At 34.8% G+C, this 25,430-nt stretch overlaps 2 protein-coding genes across 7 annotated transcripts in view; both read right to left on the reverse strand.

Annotated features, from left to right (window-relative positions):
* Positions 1 to 16,659, reverse strand: part of SLC30A6 (solute carrier family 30 member 6) — a 42,490-nt gene extending 25,831 nt beyond the window's left edge. Inside the window, exons 1-4 of one of the 3 annotated variants that reach the window (XM_081264919.1) lie at positions 16,599 to 16,659; positions 10,349 to 10,435; positions 4,548 to 4,632; positions 3,304 to 3,346 (exon numbers count right to left, since the gene is read on the reverse strand). In XM_081264919.1, coding sequence (XP_081121045.1) covers positions 3,304 to 3,346; positions 4,548 to 4,632; positions 10,349 to 10,435; positions 16,599 to 16,601 — 218 coding nt within the window. In that variant the 5' untranslated portion in view covers positions 16,602 to 16,659. The other 2 variants (XM_081264918.1, XM_081264920.1) reach the window with 2 other exon arrangements.
* Positions 16,660 to 20,595: 3,936 nt separating this feature from the next.
* The window catches only part of SPAST (spastin), a 65,550-nt gene continuing 60,715 nt past the window's right edge, over positions 20,596 to 25,430 (reverse strand). For all 4 annotated transcript variants that reach the window (XM_081264917.1, XM_081264915.1, XM_081264916.1 and 1 more), the window contains one exon: positions 20,596 to 23,466. In XM_081264917.1, coding sequence (XP_081121043.1) covers positions 23,344 to 23,466 — 123 coding nt within the window. In that variant the 3' untranslated portion in view covers positions 20,596 to 23,343. The remainder of the gene's footprint in view (positions 23,467 to 25,430) is intronic.

A 25,430-nucleotide genomic window follows, 5' to 3' on the forward strand; every position in this document is an offset into this window, starting at 1 on the left:
CATGAAATGCCCCTAACACTCCTGAGATAGCTTCAGTGGGAATCTGATGCTTACAACTAAAAGGGTCCTGGCTAACTCCCCGAGTTACATTCATCATCAAAGTTTTTATAGTAGGCTAACTTCATTTCAAATTCAATTAAGTACAAGAATTTGGTATTTACACTGAAGTTATAATGAAAATGTTTAATTTTGAATGGATAGATGGTTTTTGTGCTATTGGTAAATGCAGATGAAAATCCTCAATAATAGAAACCTAAAAAATTCATGTGTGTTTCTGAATATTGATTTTTGAAAATTTTACCTTTAAAAAGTGAATGAAAATCTCTGACACCTTTCCTATAATTCAGTAATTTTAAGAAACAATTTAAAAATTGTAATAATCCTGAAATCAGGATAAGTCTTAGAATTTATGGTACCTCACCCAGTTGAACTGGAAGCCTTTTTCTTTTTCTTAAGGATATATAAAATAATTATGTCTCATAATTATGTGTCATAATTGTTCAGATCTAAGATTTGATGAAATATAGCAATACTGATCTACTTTATTTCCCATTAGTATAAATATCTACTAAATCAATACCTGTTCATTGATAAATCATTCAATGTTTAATTTTACTTATATGTATACATCAATTCTCAATAATCTCTATAGTTTAATAACATCATCATGGTATTAATGTGCTCCATTAAAATGTCTATATTCCTATGTAAAACAATAACTTTTATTTACATTTAATACTCTAAAATCAGAAATTCATTTTTGTGTGTGTGTGTGTGTCTGAGACTAGTGAAGATCTAAATAAACCGAAATCACACCTCTTTTTGTCTCAAACACTATATATTGATAATTGAATTACATGGCAGATTACAGACTGCTAAAGAAAAAAAAAAACTCACTGGATGCACTGGCACATGCCTGTAATCCCTGTAATTTAGGAGGCTGAGGCAGGAGGATTGCAAGTTCAAGGCCAGCTTCAGCAACTTAGCAAAGCCTAAGCAACTTAAGAGAGACCCTGTCTCAAAAGAAAAAAAAAAAAAAAGCCTGGGGATGTGGCTCAGTGGTCAAGTGCCCCTGCGTTCAACACCCAGTACTGCCCCCATATATATATATATATATATATATATATATATATATATATATATTTTTTTTTTGTGGTACTGAGAATTTAACAGAGTACTCTACTGCTGGATTACATCCCAAGTCCTTTCTATATACTTTATTATTTTTATTATCTCTGTACTGAGGATTCAACTTAGGGGTATTAACTACTGAGCCACATCCTAGCCCATTTTCAGATTTTATTTAGAGACAGGATCTCACTGAGTTTCTTAGGACCTCACTAAGTTACTGAGGCTGGCTTTAAACTCAGGAATCCTCCTACCTCAGCCTCCCGAGCCACTACAATCACAGGCATGTGCCACCATGCCTAGCTTGCTTGCTTTATTTATTTATTTAGTTGTACTGGGCATTGAACCCAGGAGTGTTTCTACCTCTGAGCTACATTCCCAGAGCTTTTAAGAATTTTTGACATAAGGGGGCTGGGGCTGTAGTTCAGTGGTAGAGCACTTGCCTTGCATGTGTGAGGCAATGGGTTCGATCCTCAGCACCACATAAAAATAAATAAACAAAGACATTGTATCCATCTACAAGTAAAAAAAAAAAAAATTTAAAAAGGCAACTTACTAAAAAAAAAAATTTATTTTTCTGACATACAATCTTGCTAAATTGCTAGAATTAGAAGTATGCGCCACCATGCCTGGCTATTTAGATTCTAAACTTGTGCCTCTGCAACTAAGTCTTCTTCCTAGTAAGTATCAGTTTCTTGTTTACCCTTCCCATGAATATTTATAAAAATATAAATAAATGAGTATAGTACACCATATAGTGAGCAACTTTTCATAAGAGCCAGTTATAGTTCTTTCCTTTTGTGAACTCTGTGTTTAAATGTTTTGTTTTCTTTATTCTACTAAACTGGTAAGCCCTTTAAGTATATCAGCAACATTAGTTTTTTTTTTCCGAGAAATATTTTCTCAGGTTGTTCTCTGTTTGTGGTAATATCTGTTTGCTACCTAGAATTTCAAAAAGGGGGGGGGGAGGGTACAAAGGCATTATAACACAGGGTTATGCTACTATGTAAGTATTACTTGAACACAGCACTGGCATACTGCAATAGATAGTTGATCTGATGCCTAGTGCATGCCCCAAACTGTGAATAGCATTGAACCCTGTACTGCATATACTCTGATTTTTCTATAGGTACAAACCTATAATAAAGTTTAATTTATAGGGTCTGGGGTTGTGGCTCAGTGGTAGAGTGCTTGCTGTGTAGCATGTGTGAAGCACTGGGTTCAATTCTCAGCACCATATATAAATAAGGAAATAAAATAAAGGTCCATCAACAACTAATAAAAATCTATTTTTTAAAAGTTTAATTTATAAATTAAGTCTAGTAAGAGATATAATAATAAAATAGAATCATAATAATGTACTATAATAAGATTTATGTGAATGTGGCAAATATCTTACTGTACTGTACCCTTCTGTTTCTTGTAATGATGATGTGAGATGATACAATGCCTATATCATGAGATGAAGTGAGGTGAATGACAAAGGCATTGTAACACAGGGTTATGCTACTATGTAAGTATTACTTGAACACAGCACTGGCATACTGCAATAGATAGTTGATCTGAAAACTGAGACAACTCCTAAATGACTCAATTGCTAAGTTGCTGAGATATGGACACACTGGAGAAAGGGATGATTCATATCATGGGTTGGATATAATGGGATGGTGCCAGATTTCAACACACTACCTAGAAAGATAAGCAATTTAAAACTTATGAATTTTTATTTCTGGAATTTTCCATTTAATATTTCTGGACTACAGTTGTCATGGATAACTGAAACTGCAGAAAGAGAATCCATAACAAGGTGGGACTACAATAATCACTTGAATATGCTTGGCTGGTTTAATTAATTTAGGGAGAATTTTTATAAGAATATGATTTATTTTTTCAGGTCTTTTTTTTTTTTTTTGAAAGCAGAATCATTTTAAAGTTTTCTTCACATAGAATGTGTAAGTTTATGTTTATGCCTGGATATTTATCTTTTCAATTAGTAAGTCAATGAAATATTTTCTTCTGTTATAATTCTTTAATATTAATTTGTACATATGGTCTACATTGATAATTTTACTTATTTATTAAATTAATTTCCTTTAAGCAAAGAAAACTTCTTCATATATTCAGTGCAGCAATTTTTGGCTATAAAACATTAAGGAGATGTTTTAAAAAACTTACCTAAAAAGATCAAAAATGGTCAGGTAAGTATAGGCAGTTAAAGCTGCAAAACAACAAAAAACCCAATTAACATGTTATTTAATTAATGCTTAAGAAAATACAGAAAGTCACCAAAATTGTTTATCAGTGATTATCTACTACGAAAAAAAAAAAAGGCCTGGAGTCACTAGCAACCCTCATATATATATATATATATATTAAAAAAAAAAAAATATATATATATATATATATGTATGTGTGTATATATATATATATATATATATATATATATATATATATATATATATTTCCAATAGGAAATTACGTAGTAAATCTGATTAATACATGTAACCAAGGTTGGTGAGCACAAAAGCTCATTTTAGAACCAGATTTCTACATTGGAACAAATCAATCACCAAATACTCATAGTTACGTCACCATTTTTCTACCTGCTTTTGTCATTTCAGTACTATTTTAAATGTAACTTTTAAATAGCCTGAAGAAAATAATGATGCATCAAAACATCAGGGATCAAGACACAAGAAAAAAATTACAGAATTTCATTTTTAAGGAAATGTCAACAAACCTCAAAATCTTACTTATAAATTATATAAGGTTTTAATATATTATCCTAAAAAGAACTCTGTTTCACAAATGTCCAGATTGAACGGTGTTTTTTAAAACCAACAGCTCATTTAAAATGATAATGTCCTAGCAGGGGATGGTTGGGCACGCCTGTAATCCCAGCAAACTGGGAGGCTAAGGCAGGAGGATTGCAGTTCAAAACCAGCCTAAGCAATTTAGCAAGACCCTGTCTCAAAATGAAAAATAAAAAGAATTGGGGATGTGACTCAGTGGTTAAGTGCTCCTGGATTCAATCCCTGGTACCATAAAAAACAAACAAACAAACAGATAATTTCATAATATGTCAACAAAACTTTATGGTTCACAGGTCTGTTTTTAAAGACATTAAAAAAAAAAAGGGACTGGGGTTGGGTTGAGGCTCGGTGGTAGAGTGCCCGCCTAGCATGCATGAGGCACTAGGTTTGATCCTCATCACCACATAAAAATAAAGATATCGTGTCCACCTAAAACTAAAAAATAAATTTTTAAAAAAACAAAGGAAAAATGTATTCTTTCATTTAAATCATTGAGTTATATACATTTCAGAAGAACATATTCTATGTAAAGGAAAATACACCTTTATTTAAAATCAGAAAAATAAAAATTAAACTAACTCCGTAAAAATAATGACGATGACATACCTATACTATTAGTAGAACTGCACCACATAAGCAGGAAGCCAGTACATATCAAGTTAATTGCACCAAAGAGTAGTATCTTCCAGGACTGTGGAAAGGAAAATCTTTGATTTGTACAGTGGTAATAATTTCACTGGGTCTGTTCATGTTGCTGTAATTCATACTCTGATATTCAAAAGAACAAGCATAACTTCCTTCAAAAAGTTCATGTTACATTTTCTACACCAAAATTATCATCAACAAAGTTGTTATATTATTATCATATACAAATCTAAAGGAATAATTCCTAAAGGGGAATTTTTCAAGAGAAAATATATTCTGGCACAGAAACTCTCAAATAGTTGAGAAAACTATGCATGTATATGTATATCATTTTTCTCTCTATAAATCTATAAATACAGACAATGATAAAGCAAAAGGGGCAATGTAAACGATTGGTAAATCTAAAAAAAGGGAATAATGGCGTTCCTTATACTAATCTGGAAACTTTTATATACTTTGGAAATTATAGCAAAATGGGAAGTAATTTTTAAAAAAGGCAATGCTTGATAATTTTCCAAATAACTCACATGAAACAGGACTGCAAAAAGGAAAAATTACAATGGTTCAGAAGTTCACACAACGGGGAGGCCCTGAACTATGCCCTGAAAACGGGACTCGGGGGAAGGAGGACTGTATTCCAAAAGTAAAGAAAGAAGAGATCAAGTGAAGTGTTTTCAACTTTTGTCCTACCATACTTCATACAAAGAAGGGAAACCAATCCTTATTTCCAAATAGAGGGCAAAGAAATTAAAAGAAAGCCCTTTGTTTGGAGGTATTGAAATTAAAGAGATTTAGCTGTAAAGGTCAAGTGTGTTGTGGGACAGGATGGTCTTAGAACTCAGATGGAAAAGTATAGGTTTAGAAAAGAACAATCCCTCTGAGGTGAGGAGATGACTGACAGAGAAATTATGAGGCTGAATGAAGAAATAGCACAAAGCTGGGAGTCCACAAATCTCTAGAAAAGATAACAATACAAGAGAATTTTCCAAAATTAAGGGATATGGGAAAGCAGAACTGGAAATTTAAATCCAGAAGTAAATCTTCCAAAGAGTTATTATGATGAACACACTACTGAATCATCAAAGATGATAACAATTACCTGCGTAGGTATATGACTGTGGGTACAGCTTAGTGGTAGATCATGTGCTTAGCATGTACTTAGCATGTGCAGGGCCCTGGGTTTCATTCTAAGTGCACGTGTACACACACACACACACAAAAAAAAAAAAAAAATTTAAAAAAAAACAAGCATGAATTTTTTTGGGGGGGAGGCGGGGTACCAGGGATTGAACTCAGGGGCACTTGACTACTGAGCCACATCCCCAGCCCTATTTTGTCTCAGGGTCTCACAGAGTTGCTTAGCACCTCATTTTTGCTGTGGCTGGCTTTGAACTTGCAATCTTCCTGGCTCAGCCTCCAGAGCAGCTGGAATTACAGGCGTGCAATACCACACCGGGCCCAGCAAGAATTTTTGGTAGACACCATTCTGTAACTTCTACAGCCAAGAACAGAAGCAGGGATGCAGGTGAGGTAAGGATGTTTGCATTTTAAGAAGTGATATGAGGCAAAAGACTCTAAAGCTAGTAAAGACTTTAATGAAATGATCAGACCTGGAGTCTAGTCAAGATAGGGATTCAAGAACAATCAGAAAAAGAGGATAATGTACACTAAAGCTGGGCATGATGGTACATGCCTGTAATTCCAGACACTTGGGAGACTTAAGGGAAGAGGATAATAAGTTTTAGGCCAGCCTTAGCAACACAGCAAGGCACTCAACAACTCAGCATGACCCTGTCTTGAATAAAAAATTAAAGGGCTGGGGGTGTAGTTTAGTTGTAGAATGCCCCTGAGCTCAATTCCCAGTCTTGGGGAAAAAAAAGTTAAAAAAGAATGTACATTGAAAAATGACACTCTGTACTCTGTTGCTGGATCAAACTATTTATCCACCCAACAAATATCTCATTATCCTTTTTTTTAAAGATGGACAGCATGTCTTTATTTATTCGTTTATTTTTATGTGGTGCTGAGGATCGAACCCAGTGCCTCACACGTGCTAGGCAAACACTCTGCCACTGAGCTACAGCCTCAGGCCTCATTATCTATTTTGTGCCACACACTATTCTAGGAACTAAGAATGGATCAGTAAAAAAAAAAAAAATACATACTTGATGCCGTTCCAGACTCCCTCTCACTCACTCTGCTCTAGCTATCCTCATCCAAGCCTCTTCTGCCACAGGATATTTGCATTGCAGTTCCCATTTTCTCTTCCAGATATCTGCATGCTTATTGCCTTTGCCTTATTCAGATTTCTGTCCACATGTCAGTTTACCAAAAGGGTCTTTTCTGACCACTCTATCTGGAAGATAAACCTTTCCATATCTTCTATTACTATCTTCTTATCCTACTTTATGAACCCAGGTCTTTGCACATGCTAGCACTCTAACACTGAGTTCCATCTCCAACCCATTTTGTTAGTAGCATTATTTATATATGTTGATGGACCTTTATTTTATTCATTTATTTATATACGGTACTGAGAATCGAATCCAGGGCCTTACACATGCTAGGCAAGTGCTTTACCACTGAGCCACAACTCCAGCCCTTATTATTATTTTTTTGAAACAGGGTCTCTCTAAGTCACCCAGACTGGCCTTGAACTTGTGTTCTTTCTGCTCAACCTCCTGAGTGGCTTGGTTTACAGGTGTGTGCCACCATTTGCAGCACTTTTTTTCTTCCTAGTACTTATCACTATCTGACCTTAATATATTTGTTTATTGTTTGTCACTCAAGCTAGATCACTTCTTTTCCTTTAGTTAAAAAAAAAGAAGCAAGGGAGCTGGAGTTGTGGCTTAATAGTATAGCGCTTGCCTCTCGTTTGTGAGGGACTGGGTTCAATTCTCAGCACCACATATAAATAAGTGAATAAAATAAAGATCCATCAACAACTAAAAATATATTTTAAAAAACACAAGATAAACAGGCAAAAGGAAGATAATGGTGGTTTTGAAAGTTTCAGATTAGAAAACAAAGAAATGGTATGAAATAGTCACCTAGGAAAGTGGGAAACTAAATGAACTAAGGAATTTTAGCATAAGCATCACTAATAGCCTGTTTGATCATGAATTCACAGTGACACAAGTAAGCAGAGTATCATTTCTCTCAGGTTAGATTCAGTAGTTTAGATGTAGGTACACATTAGAATTTTCTAGGAAATATGATAGAATGGGGGCACAAAGCAGTTAAGGGCACAGAATATGATAATGATGGAGCACAGAATACCCTGGATAAGGAATTGAATGAGGATAAGGGAGGTGAAAAACAGTGACGATTTGGTGAAGTCACAAAATTGAATCGCAGAATGACTGGAGTTTGGGTAATAAGAATAAACTGGAAAGATAGGTGCTGGTGACTGCTGGGTGAAATTCTTGAAAATGAGACAATAGGATACAGTTCTTATGAGTGATAAGGTTTCTACATGACCAGAGCAGTGGACTCCTGGGAGTGACCAAAGGCAAGATTGATTATTCATGATGAAGAAGTAAGGAACTGAAGCAGGTGGCACATGTCTGTAATTCCGATACTTGGGAGGTTGAGAGAGAAGAAATAAAAGTTTAAGTCCATGTGTCTGAAAAAAAATGAACAAAATAAAATACAAAGGACTGAATATGTAGCTCAGTGGTAGAGTACTTGCTTAGCATGTGCAGGCCTTGGGGTCAATCCCTAGTACCACCAAAAGAGAGTGGTAGGTGGTAAGGAACTGAGATGGATCTTAAAATGTGAACCAACATTTACGAGCAGTGCAGAGATGAACCAAGGTATTTCTTAAGATTTAAATTTTTATAGAGAATATATGTACAGTTCAAGTGTTCCTATGTAATAGTCCCCTTATTATCTGTTCCCAGGTCCCAGTAGATGACTGAAACTGTGGACAGAACCCTGTATAAACTATACACTATGTTTTGTTCTATATGTATATACCTACAAGTTTACTTAAAAATTAAGAATATAAAAATAACAATAATATTAAAATGAACAATTTTCATAATATACCATACTAAAAATTATGTTGAGTGTGAAAATATCTTATTGTACTGTGTATCTTAGCAGCCTCAGCATATAATTTTTCTTTATTAAGATGAGAATTAGGGCTGGGGTCATGGCTCAGCAGTAGCACACTTGCCTAGCATGCGTGAGGCACTGGGTTTGATTCTTGGCACCACATACAAATAAATAAAAAATAAAGGTCCATCAACAACTAAAAAAATAATTTAAAAAAAAAAAGATGAGAATTAGCAACTTCCATTTAAAGAAAGTACTATACTTTGGCATATCCAAATTGCCAGCATCACTGTTCTTGTACTTTAGCATTATTTCAACACAAGCATTATAATAGCAATGTTGTGACAGTTGATCTGATAACCAAGGCAGCTAATAAGTGACTAACAGGTGGGTAGTATAAACTGGACAAAGCCATGACTCATGTCCCACAAGGGACAAAGTAGGAGAGTGTAAGATTCTGCTATGCTACTCAGAATGGCACACAATTGAAAACTTATGGATTATTTATTTCTGGAATTTTCCATTTAATATTTTTACAGTTGACCTCAGACAACTAAATCTGAATATAAGGGGGAAATATTATTTTTTGGTTTTGTTCCTATTACCTGTTCTATGGTTTATTGTACTTCAAAAAAGTGTATGGTTAGGACTGGGGCTGTAGCTCAATGGCAGAGCTATGTGCGAGGCCCTGGGTTCGATCCTTGGCATCATATACAAATAAAATAAAGGCATTCTATCCATCTACAACTACAAAAATAATTTTTTTTAAAAAATGCATGGTTAAAGAATGTCTCTTTACTTAAATAAGATAGCTGCTTTCTATCAATATTACAGTGCTATATCCATCTGTTCTGAGATCATGCTAAATTAAATATGTATCTATCAAACAGATGAATCCTCTATCATTGGCTCTTTACATCTAACATTCAGGGGATGATAATATTTCCAAATGCTAGATTTATTGAGTTCTGACTATATTTCAAATTTTTAGGAATAGGAGATATAATGATAAATAACAAAAAAAAGAAGCTTCTAGTCTAGTTCACAATTCAAGGGCACTATCCCTGGTACTCTTTATTACTGTGTTCCATGAAAACCGGCTTTAAAGCTCATTAACATTTATTGAGTGCTTGTTCTGTGTATCTATAAAAAGGTGAGCAAAACAGACATAGTCACTGCCCTCAAAGAGCTTATAATTTAATATTGAGAAGAATGAAAACCAGAAGATCTACATATGATCAAGTAAGAGAGAAATTATCTTTTTATTTATAGTCTCAAAGCATGACACAGTTTCTTGCCTCATTAATTTTCCTGTTATGAATGAGAAAACTTGGCTTTAGACTACATTCAATTTTAAAAAAATATTAAAGACAAAAGGAATCCATAAAAGAAAACAAAATTTATTTAAAATGCTTTAATGTAACTCAGGCTGGGTATGTAGCTCAGTGGTAGAGTGCTTGCCTAGCATATATGAGGCACCGGGTTTGATTCTCAACACCACATGTAAACAAATAAAGTAAAGATCCATTGACAACTAATAAAATATTAAAAAAATAACTGTAATTAACAAAATACTTATCCAACATGGAAAAATGAGAACAATATGGTGGGGCCAAAAGTGATTTCTATTTGCCTTAAAAATTACCATTTTTAGATGTTGTAATATTGTTTTACAGTAAAGTTGGGGTTAAGAGATAACTTACCCTTCGGTCAGCTGCTACAAGTCTAAATTCCTGTAATAACTTGCCAAAAAAAGATCTTTGCGGTTTTCGAAAGAGATGAATTGTCCCCTTTAAAACAAAACAAACAAAAATAATATCAGCACTTAAGCATCTAATGTTCTTCCTAGTTCCTGTGATGTTATAGTACTAATAACAACAACTAACATTTATTGAGTACTCCACATGACAAAGCACTTATTCTAGACCCTTTACATGTATTTATCAATTTAATACTCACAACAATCCTGTGTGGTAGAAACAATTTTTACATTTGGTAAGTTGTCCAAAGTCACAAAGCTAGTATCTTGGTAGGGTTTCAAATTTAGGCATTTTAGCTCTAGATCACTCTTAGAAAAGGAAAGGGGAAATGGAAATTTCCAAATAGCTCCACTAGAAAGAAAATATTACAATTAACCTAATCAAACCTAAACATATGAAAGTTCTGGCAGCTATTATAGTAAAACCCTTAGGCATTCAGTCAAAAGCATCCGACACCCTAGCTAGTATCCATGATCTCTGCCAGTATACAGCATGAGGCTAGCACTGAAAAGGGCGGGCAGTAGGGTTACCAGAGAGACAGACCAAGTGACAATTTGAGGAGATTTTTTGGCCCAAGTTTAGGAAACCATGCAGGAAAGCTTTTAAGGGAACGTTCAGGTGAGGCATGGTAGAGAACACCTGTAATCCCAGCAATTTAGGAGGGCGAGGCAGAAGAACTTCAAGTTCTAGGCCAGTATCAGCAACTTAGCAAAATACAGAGTGCAAAGGGCTGGTGGTATAGTTCAGTGGTTGAGTGCCCTGGTGTTTGATTTCCAATACCGAGGGTTCAAACACAGATGAGAAAATAACTTATGATAAAGGCAGTATCTAATAGCAGTGAGAGAAAATATGAGCTATTCAATAAATGTATTCCAATGAAGGAAATGTTGCATCCTTACTATTCTTTATTCAGATTTGTTATTTAAAAATTAAAATACAAAACTATGCCTGAAGAAAATATGGATTATAATTTCATCATCTTGGAGTTGGGGATGTGGTATAGGACAGAGGCAGAAACCTAATTTATGTCTCTGAGGAAGATCAAAAGGGGTATTTTAGTTGTGTGCTACAGTTAAATGAAGTTATAATATTTAATGGAAATAATGCCAAAAGATCTGTGATCATTAACTATTCCATTAAAAATACTTAAACCTTTTTATACTGAAAATATGGCATGGCCCTGTCTAGCATAGGTTTCCATAAGCAAAACTCTACAGCTACTTTTAAGTCAAAGACCTTCATAATTTATAATAATTTTTTTGTGTGTGGTGCTGGGATTGAATCCAAGGCTTTATTCATGTGAGGCCAGCACTCTACCAACTAAGCAATATCAATAGCCCAATTTATAATAATTTGATTGCTATGTGTCACAACTTAAGTATTTGTATTTTAAAAAAAATTCTTTCCTTGATGGTAAACGCCACACTCATTCTAACAACCATAGGACACTTCAACCTCACTAAGTTGGCCAGTTTCACTCAACTATTTAAGCTCCAGAAAACACTGGAACTGGGTTATTAACAGATTAAAACTGAAAAACTTTCAGATTCAATTCAAACACAGGAATGATTTTCTTACATAGTTAAGAAAACATCTCAGTAGTTATAAGAAGGCATGTCCCCTCATTGCTGGTAGTACTGCAAATTGGTGGGAATCAGTATGTAGATTCCACAAAAAATTTGGAATGGAATCACCATTTGACCCAGTTATCCCACTCCTTGGTTTATACCCAAAGGACTTGAAATTAGCATACTACAGTGATGCTGCCATATCAATGTTTATAGCAGCTCAATTCACAACAGCTAAACTATGAAGGTGCCCTTCAACAGATGAATGGATAAAGAAAATGTGGTACATACACAATGGAACATTACTCTGCCTTAAATTATGGCATTTGTGGGTAAATGGATGGAGCTGGAAAATATCATGCTAAGCGAAATAAGCCAATCCCAAAAAAACAAAGGCCGAATGTTTTCTCTGATAAGCAGATGCTGATCCATAATGTGGGGAGTGGTAGGGAAGAATGATGGAACTTTGGATTGTGCAGAGGGGAGTGTGAGCGAGTGCAGGGATGGGAAAGACTTTGGAATGAGATTGACATTATTACCCTATATACATGTATGATTACACTATTGGTGTGACTCTGCACCATGTACAGCCAGAAGTTGTGCTCCATTTGTGTACAATGTGTCAAAATGCATTCTACTGTCATGTATAACTAAGTAGATTAAAAAAAAAAAAAGGTGTGTCTCATTCTTCAAAGCTTAGACATGCCTTAGTTACATTATGCTGAGACTTCCTGTCAGAGAATGGGCAAAGCATAAAAGTGTGGTATAAGAAAAATATCACTAGGATGTCAATAATTGTGGTGCCAAGATATGGGTACATAGGGCTCATTAACAGTCTCTTTACTTTTGTGTATGTTTGAAATCTGTCATAATTAAAAGCAGTAGAATACAATCTGAGAATTGAAATGTTGCACTCCATTTGTGTATGATGAATTGAAATGCATCCTACTGTCATGTACAACTAAGTAGAATAAAAATATTTTTAAAAAATTTTTTAAAAAGCAGAATAATAAAGTAAAACATTTTGAAAAGTAAAAATAAACACTAGAAGTGTTACTAATTTTGTTATCCAAATAAAGACTAGTATTTAGCTGGGTGCAGTGGCACATTCACATAATCCCAGCAATTTAGGAGGCTGAAGCAGGAGGATTGCAAGTTCAAGGCCAGCCTCAGTAACTTAATAAGACACTGTCTCAAAATTTTAAAAACAGGTGGGGGCAGTGGTGGTCGCTCAATGGTACAGTGCTTCCCTAGCATGCATAAGACCCGGTGTTCAATCCCCAGAACCACCAAAATTAAAAAAAAAAAAAAAGTGACTAGTGTTTCTGTAAATCAAAGGCCCTGCTAAGCTAATTCAGTTTGATAGGTACAATATGCTATTTTCATTTGAGATGTTAATAAATGTTAATGTTAACAAATACATTGTGCAAGAATTATGTGTGGAATATTTTGGTCCCAAGATAATAAATGTTGCTTAATATCGTTTTCCTTGAAAATCTTCTGTTTGACTTCAATCCATTTTGCTTATTACTTTAAGTGTCAGATTAAGAAAATCAACAAGATTTTTAAAAGACAGATGTCCACTTTTGATACTATACTCAGTTTAAAAATGAAACAAAAATTCTAACAGTCATATCATTCTTTCCAAAATTATATTGGTTCTCCGTTGCTGACGATAAACTCCAAATTTCACAAACTGAAATCTTGACTTGTTTTCAATAACTTAGCCTGTTTCTTTCTAGTCTTATTTCTTATTCCAGTTAGAAATTCTCAACTCTAGCTAAACTGGCCTACTCTTGATCACTGCAAAGTGAAAAGGTGAGACTTGTATAATCCAAACTCTACTAACCCTGTCACAGTTCACCTAATTCCTCACCTAAATGAGAGACATATTAGATTCAGAGTATATGAATAAGGGCTGGGTATGGTGGTGCATACATATAATCCCAGTGACTGGGGAGACTGAGGCAGGAGGATTACAAGTTCAAGGACAGCCTGAAGAACTTAGGGAGACCCTGTCTCAAAATAAATAGTAACTGGGAAGTGGCTCTATGATTAAGTGCTCCTAGACTCAATCCTGGATACAAAAAAGAAAAAAAAAGTATGTGAATAAGAAACAAATGTTTCACTTCTTCCATGAACTCTTCCTAGATCATTCCAAACTGTAGTGCTTTCTATGTACTTTTATTATTTTTATTGTTAGCCAAAGGGTCATTTTCATTTTGTTACTGTAAGTTAAATTTTTAGTAACACCACTAAAGACAATGGCTATATTTTCTAACAAAGAATATGAATCCATGAATGACTCATAAAAGTGTTTTCCCTAAAACATTTAAGATTAACCTAGGGACTGGGGATGTAGCTTAGTGATAGAGCGCTTGCCTTATATATATGAGAGAGGCCCTGAGTTAAATCTCTAGCAACTCTCTCTCTCATACACATACACAGAAACCTTGAATGCCATTATTTTCCTGTATTACTAATAATAAAGTTTCAAGCATAAACATTTAGTGCTATAGTTTACTTAAAAACAGACATTTATTGAAAACTTCCTCTGGACCGGACACTGACACAGTTCTGGGAATATCAGAGTGACACATATGGTTCCTGCTCTCAATGAGCTCACAGTCTATGAGGTAAGAACAATCAAGTACACAGGTTTTTTTTAAAAAATACTTTTTTAGATGTCGATGGATCTTTATTTTTTTTAATACGTAGTGCTGAGAACTGAACCCAATGCCTCATACATGCTAGACAAGCGCTCTACCACTGAGCCACAACCCCAGTCCATATATACAGTTTTAATATAGTCTGGTAAGGGATACAGATGCTATTGGTAAAAAGCATAAGGTATCCAAATTTAAATTTGTAAGTTAATCAAAGTGTATAATCTGAAAAACCTCTGAATTTTAAGTTTCTTTTTAATTCACCCTCCACTCCCTTCATCAGTGTTTCAGGGCAAGTTAGGTTTTTAAGATATATATGCATTTTGTGAAGTTTTCTTTATGTAATAAAACTGCTTATTCATTTCAGAAAAAAAGCATAAGTTATAATTATAGGAGCACAAAGGAAAAACTGCTCTCAGGACACCAGGTCATAAAGGAAAGGTTCATGAAAAAATTAAGGATATTTAAAGGTTAGGTTAGTAAGGATAGAGAGCTGGGGATGGAGAACAATGCAGGAAATGGAGTACCACATATAAATTAGGCACAAAGTAGGCTTTTCATGTTTTTCACTGTGGCTGAAATAAGGATGAGTGTGTGTGTGTGTGTGTGTGTGTGTGTGTATAAAAGGGTCTGTAAAGGTAAAAAGGTAAGAAGCTTGACTATGGATGGTTTTGTAATAACCAAAGTAAAAACTCTGCCTTGAGGGCTACAGGAAAAAAAATTTTTTCCCTTCAGTACTAGGGATTGAACCCACGGCCTCATACATGCTAGTCAAGTGCTCTACCACCAAGCTACTGAGCTGCACCCCCAGTCCTGTTTATTTTGAGACAGGATCCTAGCTAAGCTGCTCTGACTGGCCTTAAACTTGTGATCTTCCTGGTTCAGCCTCCCCAGTAACTAGAATGGCAGGCATGTTCCACCATGCTCAGAAAAAAAAAAAAAAAAGGGAAAAACTTTAAGAAAGGACATGACATGGTCAAATTTTAGAAATATAATTTCAGCTATCCAATAGTGAATGTTTTGAAGTAAAGCATAACTAGAAACTATTTGATCATTAGGAAAAAAGAAAGAGAAGTAAACTTTAACCCACTTTCCCTGTTCAAAGACTTAGAAAATTTACAGAAATTCGACCACATTCACTTAAGGAAGAACAGCTTAGGTTAAGAAATGTAATCCCTTTATCATACATAGGCTACCCATAAGTGTCAATAAATTTTTCTCAGTTTCAAGAAACACACACCACTTTGCCATCTGACATTACAAGATTAAATTGCAACACTTATATATTGATTTTTAAAGGCCTTAAATGACTAATTCTTCTAATAAATTGTGATGAAACATCATATCTCAACAATTATAACGAATAGTGGGATCGTTCACTAATTTCTACAAAAACAGAAATAAAGTAGTAATAAAATGCTCTATTAACACCTCGGCTCTGTGTAATCACTGTTCCTTACGGAACATGCTGCCATACCAAGCTACCTGCCACTCAAGAAGCCCAAGTTGCAGGATCGGGTGTCTGCCATAAAACCCTCCTCCTAACTTTGTTTCCCCTGGCGTTACTGTCACTTCTCTAGGCATCACAAAATCGTCGTGGTTGCTGTGGACTTGTTTTCAGATCTTTTGCTGGTCATGTAGTCGCTGACGCCGGAAAAGGCTTTTATTTTTATAGAGAGGAAATCTCGGCAGGGGAAGCCATAAATTCTCCAGGAGCTGAAAGCTTGGCCTGGAGCGGAACTCGGATCCCGAGAAGCAAAGGAACGGGGTGAAGAACAGAAAGGGACCAGGGACGTGGGGGGAACCATTTGGGCGACAGCCGCTTCTCCTCGGGGGCCCGACAGCAACTCCGACGACCCCTCCTCTGAGAGGCTGAGGCATTTCAAGTCAGCTTCGGACGAGAGAAGATAACAGGAATCACCTATGACAGAAACCCTCATTACCCCGAGGCCAACTCACCATGATAAGGAGCTGCACAGCTCCCGCCGGAAGACGCTGTGGGGGCTCAATTTGCCCAGTGCGGAAGGGGAGGGGCACCAGAGGCCTATTGGCTGCGAAAGACGCGGGGGCGGAAGTACGTGCCCAGGCCTCGGGGTCCCGCCCCTTCCCGGTTACTGAGCATCTAGTGGAGGTGAAGGCGGCGGCTAGACCGTCCCTTGCGCTGTCTTCCCTGTCTTGCCAATGACTTGAGCTGTTGAGGCCAGTGACAAGGAGCAGTTAAAGTTTATTTTAACACGGGGAAAATGTCGCTGACTGCTGAAGCACTTATATCTATGTTGTGTGATTAAATTTTTACGAAATGAATAGTATTCCCGTTCTACAAGTGAATACAAAGAGGAAGATTGAGAAACTTGACTAGGTTGCTGTGGTAGCAGAAGTTAAACTTGGAATGCCTAATAGCAAGTACTGTGTGGTGGACTCTCAAATATTATTTAAAACCATTATAAAGTTAACTTTGTTATGCAGATAACATTAATTATAGAAAACTTGAAAAATACATTAATGTTGGATGAAGACTGAATATGGAGCACCTGTGTGAGTTAGGTACTGGTTTCTTGAAAATTATATGGTAATAAGAGACAAAATCAGCGGGAGAGCGATAAGTTTAAAAACAAGATATTCTTAACTAGCGTCAGGTAGGAAATAGGACAGTGTCATTACAGATTAACTGGATGGTTAATTTACAGTAGTGGTCATCAAAAGCTCTATGGAGATGAAATTTAACTTCTGATTGGGTAAAATCTTTGAAGTTTTTTCCAGACATTATAAACAAGTAGAGCAAACATCCTTAGACGAAAGAGACTGTATTTTAAGATCTGAAAGTACATACTAGCCCACACAAAGATAAAAATTTATAGTATGTTTTTTACTAAATGTGCTTTTACACCATTGCAGTCTAAAAATCATTAAAACATTTTAAGTTAGGGACCATTTTTATAAGGGAATATTCCATGCTAAACAGACATATAAACCCAATGAAACTTCAGTATAAGCAAGCCATAAGACCTAATGATTTGATTGCAAGTTCCCATTAGATTGAAAAATCAGTTATTGACTCTCCTCTATTTTCATATACCTTATTCCAGAAAGCTCCTATCCACCGATTACCTTCCTTTTTATCTCTTGACACCCATATTAAGTTGTCCATTGTAGATAACCTCCTCACTCCATTTGAGCCACCTCTCTCCTCACTGAACTTTGGTCTAAAACACTGTGCCACCAAGAGTTAAAAATTAGGCCTGAGGGCTGGGGTTGTGCTCAGTGCGTGTCTAGCTTGCGCGAGGCCATGGGTTCGATCTTCAGCACACATAAAAATAAATAAAATAAACGTGTTATTAAAAAAAAAATCAGGAGGCTGGGGATGTGGCTCAAGCGGTAGCGCGCTCGCCTGGCATGCATGCGGCCCGGGTTCGATCCTCAGCACCACATACAAAGATGTTGTGTCCGCCGAAAACTAAAAAATAAATATTAAAAAATTCTCTCTCTCTCACTCTTAAAAAAAATAGGCCTGAGACTATTTATAAAATCGTGCTTGCAAGATTGACTCTTGGCTGGCATCTGGAAAACTGGATTTGGAGGGTTCTCCTTATTCTCTTAACAGAATGGCTCACTATGTCCAACAGTCAGGCTTACAATTGCACACAAATTGTTACCTGTTGCTGAAGAAATTAAGTGTATTTTGACTCCACTGGGTGAGGAGTCATGGAAACTGGTGCTTGGCTTTGTGCTTTCTACCTTTTGCTAAATTTGCTTTATATCCTTTTGCTGTAACATCTGTTATGAAAATAATTATATGCTGAGTCCCTTCAGTGCTCCTAATGGATTATCAAATCTCTGATAGTCTTTTGAGGGTCCAACCACCTAAGGACTTTAAAACAGTAGTTCAGGAAGCAAGTCAGTAAGGCAATTCTTTTTGTTAGTGTTGTTGTATTTCATTTCCACTGTGTCTCATTGTATTCATCTCATTTGCTTGTTATTATTTTTCCCCTTTCTTGATTCAATTTGAATCATAATTCTTAGCAGGCTATCTCATTTTTTCTAATGGCTGTTAGATATACTGCACTGTTTTTTCAGTGAAAGATTATAGTATGCACCATCAATTTACCACAATCTACCTTATGTTAATACTAGACCACTTTGCGTACAAATAACCCTTAAAAATCTAATTCCATTTATTATTCTCTTCAGTTGCTTTTGTTCTGTATTTTACTTCTACAAGTATGAATAACAATACTATAATTTCTTTTGTTTTAAATAGGCAGTACTTAGAAAAATTCAGCAAAAAGTAATTTGTCAACATATTTATAATTTCCAAAGTTTTTAGTTCCTTTCTGGAGATACAAGTTCTCATTAAGGATAATTTTCTTTCAGTCTAAAAATTTCCTTAAGCATTTTCTACATCAGTATACCTGTGAGAAATTGTTTTGCTTTGGTTTATCTGGAAAAGCGTTTACTTTTAACATTTTGAACAATATAACTACAGAATTTTAACTTCTGCTTAATTTTGTAACTTACCGATGTCATTTCATTATCTTCTGAATCTCAACATTTCTCATGAGGTTATGCAATGTTATTCCACCATCATACCTATTCTTGTGTTGCTTGAATCTATTGAAATCTTTCAACAATTTTGGGGAAATTTCACTTATTGCTTCAAATATTTATTGCTTGATAATCTTTTCCTCTCTGTGCCTAATTATGGATACTTTAGTACTGTCCCACAGGTCTCAAACCTCCATTTTTTTCTTTCTCAGTGCTTTGCTAAGTTTATTGGCTTGTCTTTCAGTTCAGTCTTTCCTCTCTGTCCAATTTAGTTATGGCCATCTAATGAAACTTTTTATTTCAGATAATGTACTTTTCTGATCACAAAAAAAGCACACTTTTTGTTAACAGACTTCCCACTGGGTTAATTTCTATTTCTCTGCTGAAAAATCCCAATCTGTTCATCATTTTCTCTTTTCCTATAAATTCTTGGAAACGTATTTTAAAATCATTCTGTAATAGGATACTACTCGAACAGTTCCTTTTTTTTTTGAGATGAAGTTCTGTGTTGCCTAGGCTGGCCTTGGACTTATGTACTCAAGTGATTCTCTCCTGCCTCAGCCACCTGAGCAGGTGGGACTACAGCCATGCATCACTGACATCCAGCTTATATATTTTCATATACTGATTATGGGTCATATAACTTTTCTTTGCATGCTCAATAACTGCAAAGTAATTGCAAAGAGTGCAAAGATAACAAGACAAGGATAAAAAATGCCATTTTCTTCTGGCTTTAATCTACTAATGGATAACCCTGATGCTGTTGAAGTAAGGTTTGTTATAGTGAATTTTTTTCTATTTTGCCCTTGGTTGTAAAGGACAGCCACTAGTATATTGTCATTATTCCTATAGCCCAACTCCTTTTGATTTAAAATGGAAAACACAAAGTGTTTTACTCAACCCCCTATTAGAACTTGAATTTCAAAACTATCCTCAAGCATTTGATATCTCCTGCTGTGTTCTTCAGACTATTGCTTTGTGCTGGCTTCCTTTGAATATCCCCCTACACAGGTACAATTTTGGAATTCAATAAGAATTTGAAAGGAATGTACAGGCAGATTTGGGGGCTTACTTCTCTAAGGCCTTTCCAATACATCCCTTCTAATTTCAAGCTGTTCTAGAAGTACCACATGAGTACTCAGCACAGCAAGACTGACACATTTGGCTTGAATTCTATTCCCAGATAAATTGCACTGTAGGTAAAAGCTGTTTTAATGTAAATTTCTCCTAATGTAGGATTTTATAGAGTTTCTCTCTGATTTTCATTGCTGTATTGGGGCATTCTACTCATTGCTTTTTATATTTGGTCAGAGTTTATAAATGTTATTGTCAAAAGAGTTATAAAATGCCCCCACTATGGGGCTGCAAACTCTGAAATCTCAAAAAAAACATTTTAAATAAAATAAAGGCAAAATAAAGTTTATCATTTATTTACAATCCATTAGGATAAATACCCATTTTATGCAGCTATACCCTTTAATTCATTTTTTTCTGAGATAAGTACAAAAGACCAGACTAAAATTGAGACAAGCATTTAAAGGAAAATCCTTTGACTCAAGAGTCCAAAATAACTGTAAATGGTTCATTTTACCAAAAGAATTAGTTTTTGTACAAAATATAAAGAACTTTACACTATAAACAAAGACTGCTGTATTTGTATTTAAATAAGAATTCTGCTTGCTTTTTCTCCAATTCTTCTCAAGCACAAAGCATACATATGCAAGCCAGAAACCTAATAACCTCAATGGGCAGACTGTTTTCAGAATAAGCTTTCACTCCCAATACATTTTGGAAATATAGTACTGATTTTTTTCTTTTGGCTCAAAGTTCAGAACGTCAGTAAGTTTCAATTTAGTTCACAAAACTCTGCCATATTAACATGAAGAGCACACCAATGCTTCATATTCAAGCACTGAATATAACAGTTTTAAAAAATAATATAACAGAGCTCAACATGAAATATAAAAAGTTACAATCTATGGCTAATATTAATTCAGAAAACATCCACAGCTTCTATTTTTATTGAAAATGACCAAACCAATCCCTTACCTCCTACTATGTAATTATTCTACTTTCATGGCCCTTCTATAAAAGAAACACAACTTAAAACTTGGTTGTAGTACATCACAGAAAATATTTCTTTAGTACTAGCATTATTCACACTTAATCAGCAAAGGAATTTTGTAGGTAGGTATTTAGACAGTAATATAATTGACTCAATTTTATATTAACTTGACTTTTATGAAATCTTTGCTATCTAAAAACTTTCCCAATAGAATTATAAATCATAATTTTAAGGGAGATCATATTTAAAAATTTGGGCTGGAACCACAGTCCTTTAATATGATTGGTAAGTTATCTAAATATTGATGTTAATCCCTTTCTAAATAAAAAAGAATTTTGTGAGCTTCATTGAAAAGGTTTTGAGATTTTCCAATTCTTCTCATATATATGTTTATCACTTCTTTTCATTATCAGTATTTTATATTGGTGCTTTAACATTTGATACCTTAAAAAGATACACTCTACCCATGACCTAAAAGAGCACAGGTTTGGCTTAATTTTTTTTTTCTTTTGGTATTTATCTCAACTCTCATTTTATTAGCCAGGGAGTTCTAAAGTCATGATTGAGAGATATGATTTAAGTTATGAGTACAAACAGCATTTGATCCTAAGAAATCATACACCTTCTATCCAAAAATACAAATAAGGAGAATGTATTATCTTCATTGTAAAATTCGTGTCCAGTAGGGGCAGTTGTTGTATTTTAATGTATTCTTTCAAAACGTTTTTCCTAAGTGAAAAGTCTTTGTTACTACTACAAAATTATTCTTTTTCACTATGACATTTTACATTTAAGCACCAAAGAAAAATTCTGTAAACAAACTTTTAACCAGTAAACCTAGGGCAAACATCCATTTGCCTTTATTATAATATTTAAAAGGCCATGATATGAATCTCTACTTCCTACAATGACATTTTTATAATAAAACTCCAGGCATTATTTATACAAACAAGAAACAGAATTACTGTACATTTTGGGGAAACAAAAAGTTAACCAACAGACTAGAACTTTTTAATAAAGTAAGCACAAGAAACCTATAAAATGTATGCAGTGTATAAAAATTCAGTATTGTAAGTTCATTGAAGGGATTCATAATTATTAAGATAAAAGATGGTAGTTCTATAGGCTTATAATTATTCTGTAAATAGTAAGAAAGTAATAAGCAATAAATTAGAAACATCTTAGCTCCCAGTATTTCCCTTCTGTCCCACCGGAGCCACTTTTATAGCAGTTAAAATTGGCTCTCTTAAATATCAGAATAATTCTATCAGAAAATAAATTCCATCTGGAATAAGGTAACAGTCTACAGTAAATTTTTGACATTTTAGAAAAAAAAAAAACCTGTAGGATATATGAAGACTAATCTACATGTTACATGACAGAGTAACCCAAACCTCTGTTTTACCAGATTTACTTTGTTTCGATATTGCTTTCTAAATTGTTTGGCAGTAAGGTAATAGAAAAATAAAAAGTAAAATGAATAAAACAACTGTTTAATGTTTGTAGATTTATGAAGGAAAAAAGCCTCAAACTAGCTTTTCCCTATTGCTATCAGGGAAAGTTTCATTTGGCACACTGGATTTGTAAAAAAGAGAACAATGAGGAAAAACAAGAAAAGAAACTAAGAATGCTTGATCTTCCAGTCACTGGTAGTTAAGACATTAGGAAAGAAAAATAGGAAAAATTACTATTTTAAGAAAAAAACATAAGACAAATAACCAAAGGCTCTGTGTCTTCTACCATTCACTGTCTCTAGAATACTTTCATCTGCAACACAATATACAAATTATTATTTACATTACAACTACATTGGTAAAGAAGACCAGAATCAGCTTTTCTTGTGCTCTACCTTACAGTGCCCATTGAAATAACCATGAACATCAAGGCAAGAAGGCCTTAAACAACAAAATATTCCATTTATGTTGTGTACTTTATTTGTTGTCGCATTCATCTTCAAGTTTGGTGCACAAATAATTTTAAGACTTTGAAAAGTTTGTAAACTTAGGTTGAGTTTCTGTAACTGATAATTGTTCACTGAAGATCATGTGTTCCTTTCTTGCTAAGTAAAATGTTCTGCAGGCTTACAAATGCATTTCTTTAAACAGTGGTATCTCCAAAGTCCTTGTTCCACCGTATGTACGCTTCTAAGGTTTGAGGACTCACACTGCGTTTTATCTTTTTCAAGGATTCCGTGAAGTCAGACAATCGAATATTTCTCATCTAGATTTTTAAAAAGCATATGACACACAGTAGTTAACACAATTATGGGTTAAAATAATGGCACTGCTGTTAATTAACATTATAATTATGGAGACATGTATTCCTAGAAAATCATGCCAATCAATTTAACATATTTTCTTTACTATATATAAGCAAGTTTGACATATAACATACCTGACAAAAATGCTATACTAAATATACTTTTTCCCCCCTTTTACAGTACTGGGAATGGAACCTAGGTAATTTTACCAATGAGCGACATCCCCAGTTCTTTTTATTCTTTACTTTGAGGTCTTGCTAAGTTGCCCAGGCTAGTCTTGAACTTGTGATCCTCCTGCCTCAGGCTCCCAAGCCGCTGGAATCACGGGAGAATATGACCATGCTTGACTACTAATATCTTTTATTACTTGTGTTTAATTTCATAGGTATTAACATTTTGCAGCATAATGTTTTCTCATTATAACACACACTCATTATAGAAAATTTGACACAGGTTGGGGATATAGCTCAATTATAGAGTGGTCACCTACCACGTGCAAGGCCCTAGGATAGATCCCCAATACTGTAAAGTAAAGAAAAATAGAAGACTTGACAAAATACATACAAGCAGAAAAAGGAATCACTCACAATTCCACCACTTAGATTTTCCGTTTTTTTCTATGTTGTTTCATGGAATTATGTATTGTTAAGTCTTACCACCATTACACTCCAGCTAAATTTATGCTCAGGAGGAATGGGGTGTTACAAGAAACAAATGTTAATTTAAATATTGCTCTTTAACACATAGGATGCTTGTATATGCAATTTTCTAAAATTAGTATTACTTTAATTTGGTCTTATTTTCCAATTTTTACATTGCCTTTGGAAACACAGATGCTGAATTAATGAATATACGTATCTAAGTTTTTTTTGGAGATGGAGGTCTTGCTATTTTGTCCATGTTGGCTTGAAATCCTGGGCTCAAGCAGTCCTCCTGCCTCAGTCTCCTGAACAGCTGGGCTAACAGGCACAGCCACTGCACTTGGGTTAACCTAAGTATTTTTATTTATTTTGGTGCTGGGGATTGAACCCAAGGCCTCATATATGTTAAGCACATATTCTGTCACTAAGCTATTCCCCCCCTGCCCTATCCAGGTATTTTTAAAAGGCAAAAGAGAGTATGGCACAAAATAATCTGTGTTAAAAATTGACACCTGTGTATTTGAACAAAAAATAAGTTAAACAAATTTAGATAAAACTTTTAACAACTTTTATCTATATTCTTTTCAAAATCCCCCTTATTGAGGCCAGGAGTATAGCTCACTGATAGAGGGCTTGCATTAAGGAGGAGGAACATGAGGAGAAGAAATCAAATACCACTACTAAGTATTTATATATATTTTTAAACTATTTAATAGACCCTATGTAGTACTGTGTTCCAGACTATTTTAAGTGTTTTATGAAAGTTAAATCATTCAGAAGGTTACTGTCAAATTATTAATACCAAAATCACTAGATTAAAAATAAATTTAACACATCTGGATGAAAGTATACAGCAGAACCACCAGGTACAATGGCATATGCCTATAATCTCAGCATTTTGTGAGGCTGAGGCAGGAGGATTGCATGTTCAAAGCCAGCTTCAGCAACAGTGAGGTGCTAAGCAACTCAGACTCTGTCTCTAAATAAAATATAAAATAGGGCTGGGGATGTGACTCAGCGGTTGAATCCCCCTGAGTTCAATCCCTAGTAACCCCCACCAAAAGAAGAATAAAGTATATAGCAGAACCAAAGATTATAAGAATGTGACCTTGGGGCTGGAGTTGTAGCTCAGTGGTAGAGAACTTCCCTAGCACATGTGAGACCCTGGGTTTAATTGTCAGAACAGCATATAAACAAACAAATAAATAAAGGTCCATTGATAACTGAAAAACATTATTAAAAAAAGAATGTAACCTGGGTTTACATAATTAATAAGGTGATCA

The sequence above is a fragment of the Spermophilus citellus genome, assembly GCF_964194105.1.
Source record: "Spermophilus citellus genome assembly, chromosome: 13".
Classification (NCBI taxonomy): domain Eukaryota; kingdom Metazoa; phylum Chordata; class Mammalia; order Rodentia; family Sciuridae; genus Spermophilus; species Spermophilus citellus.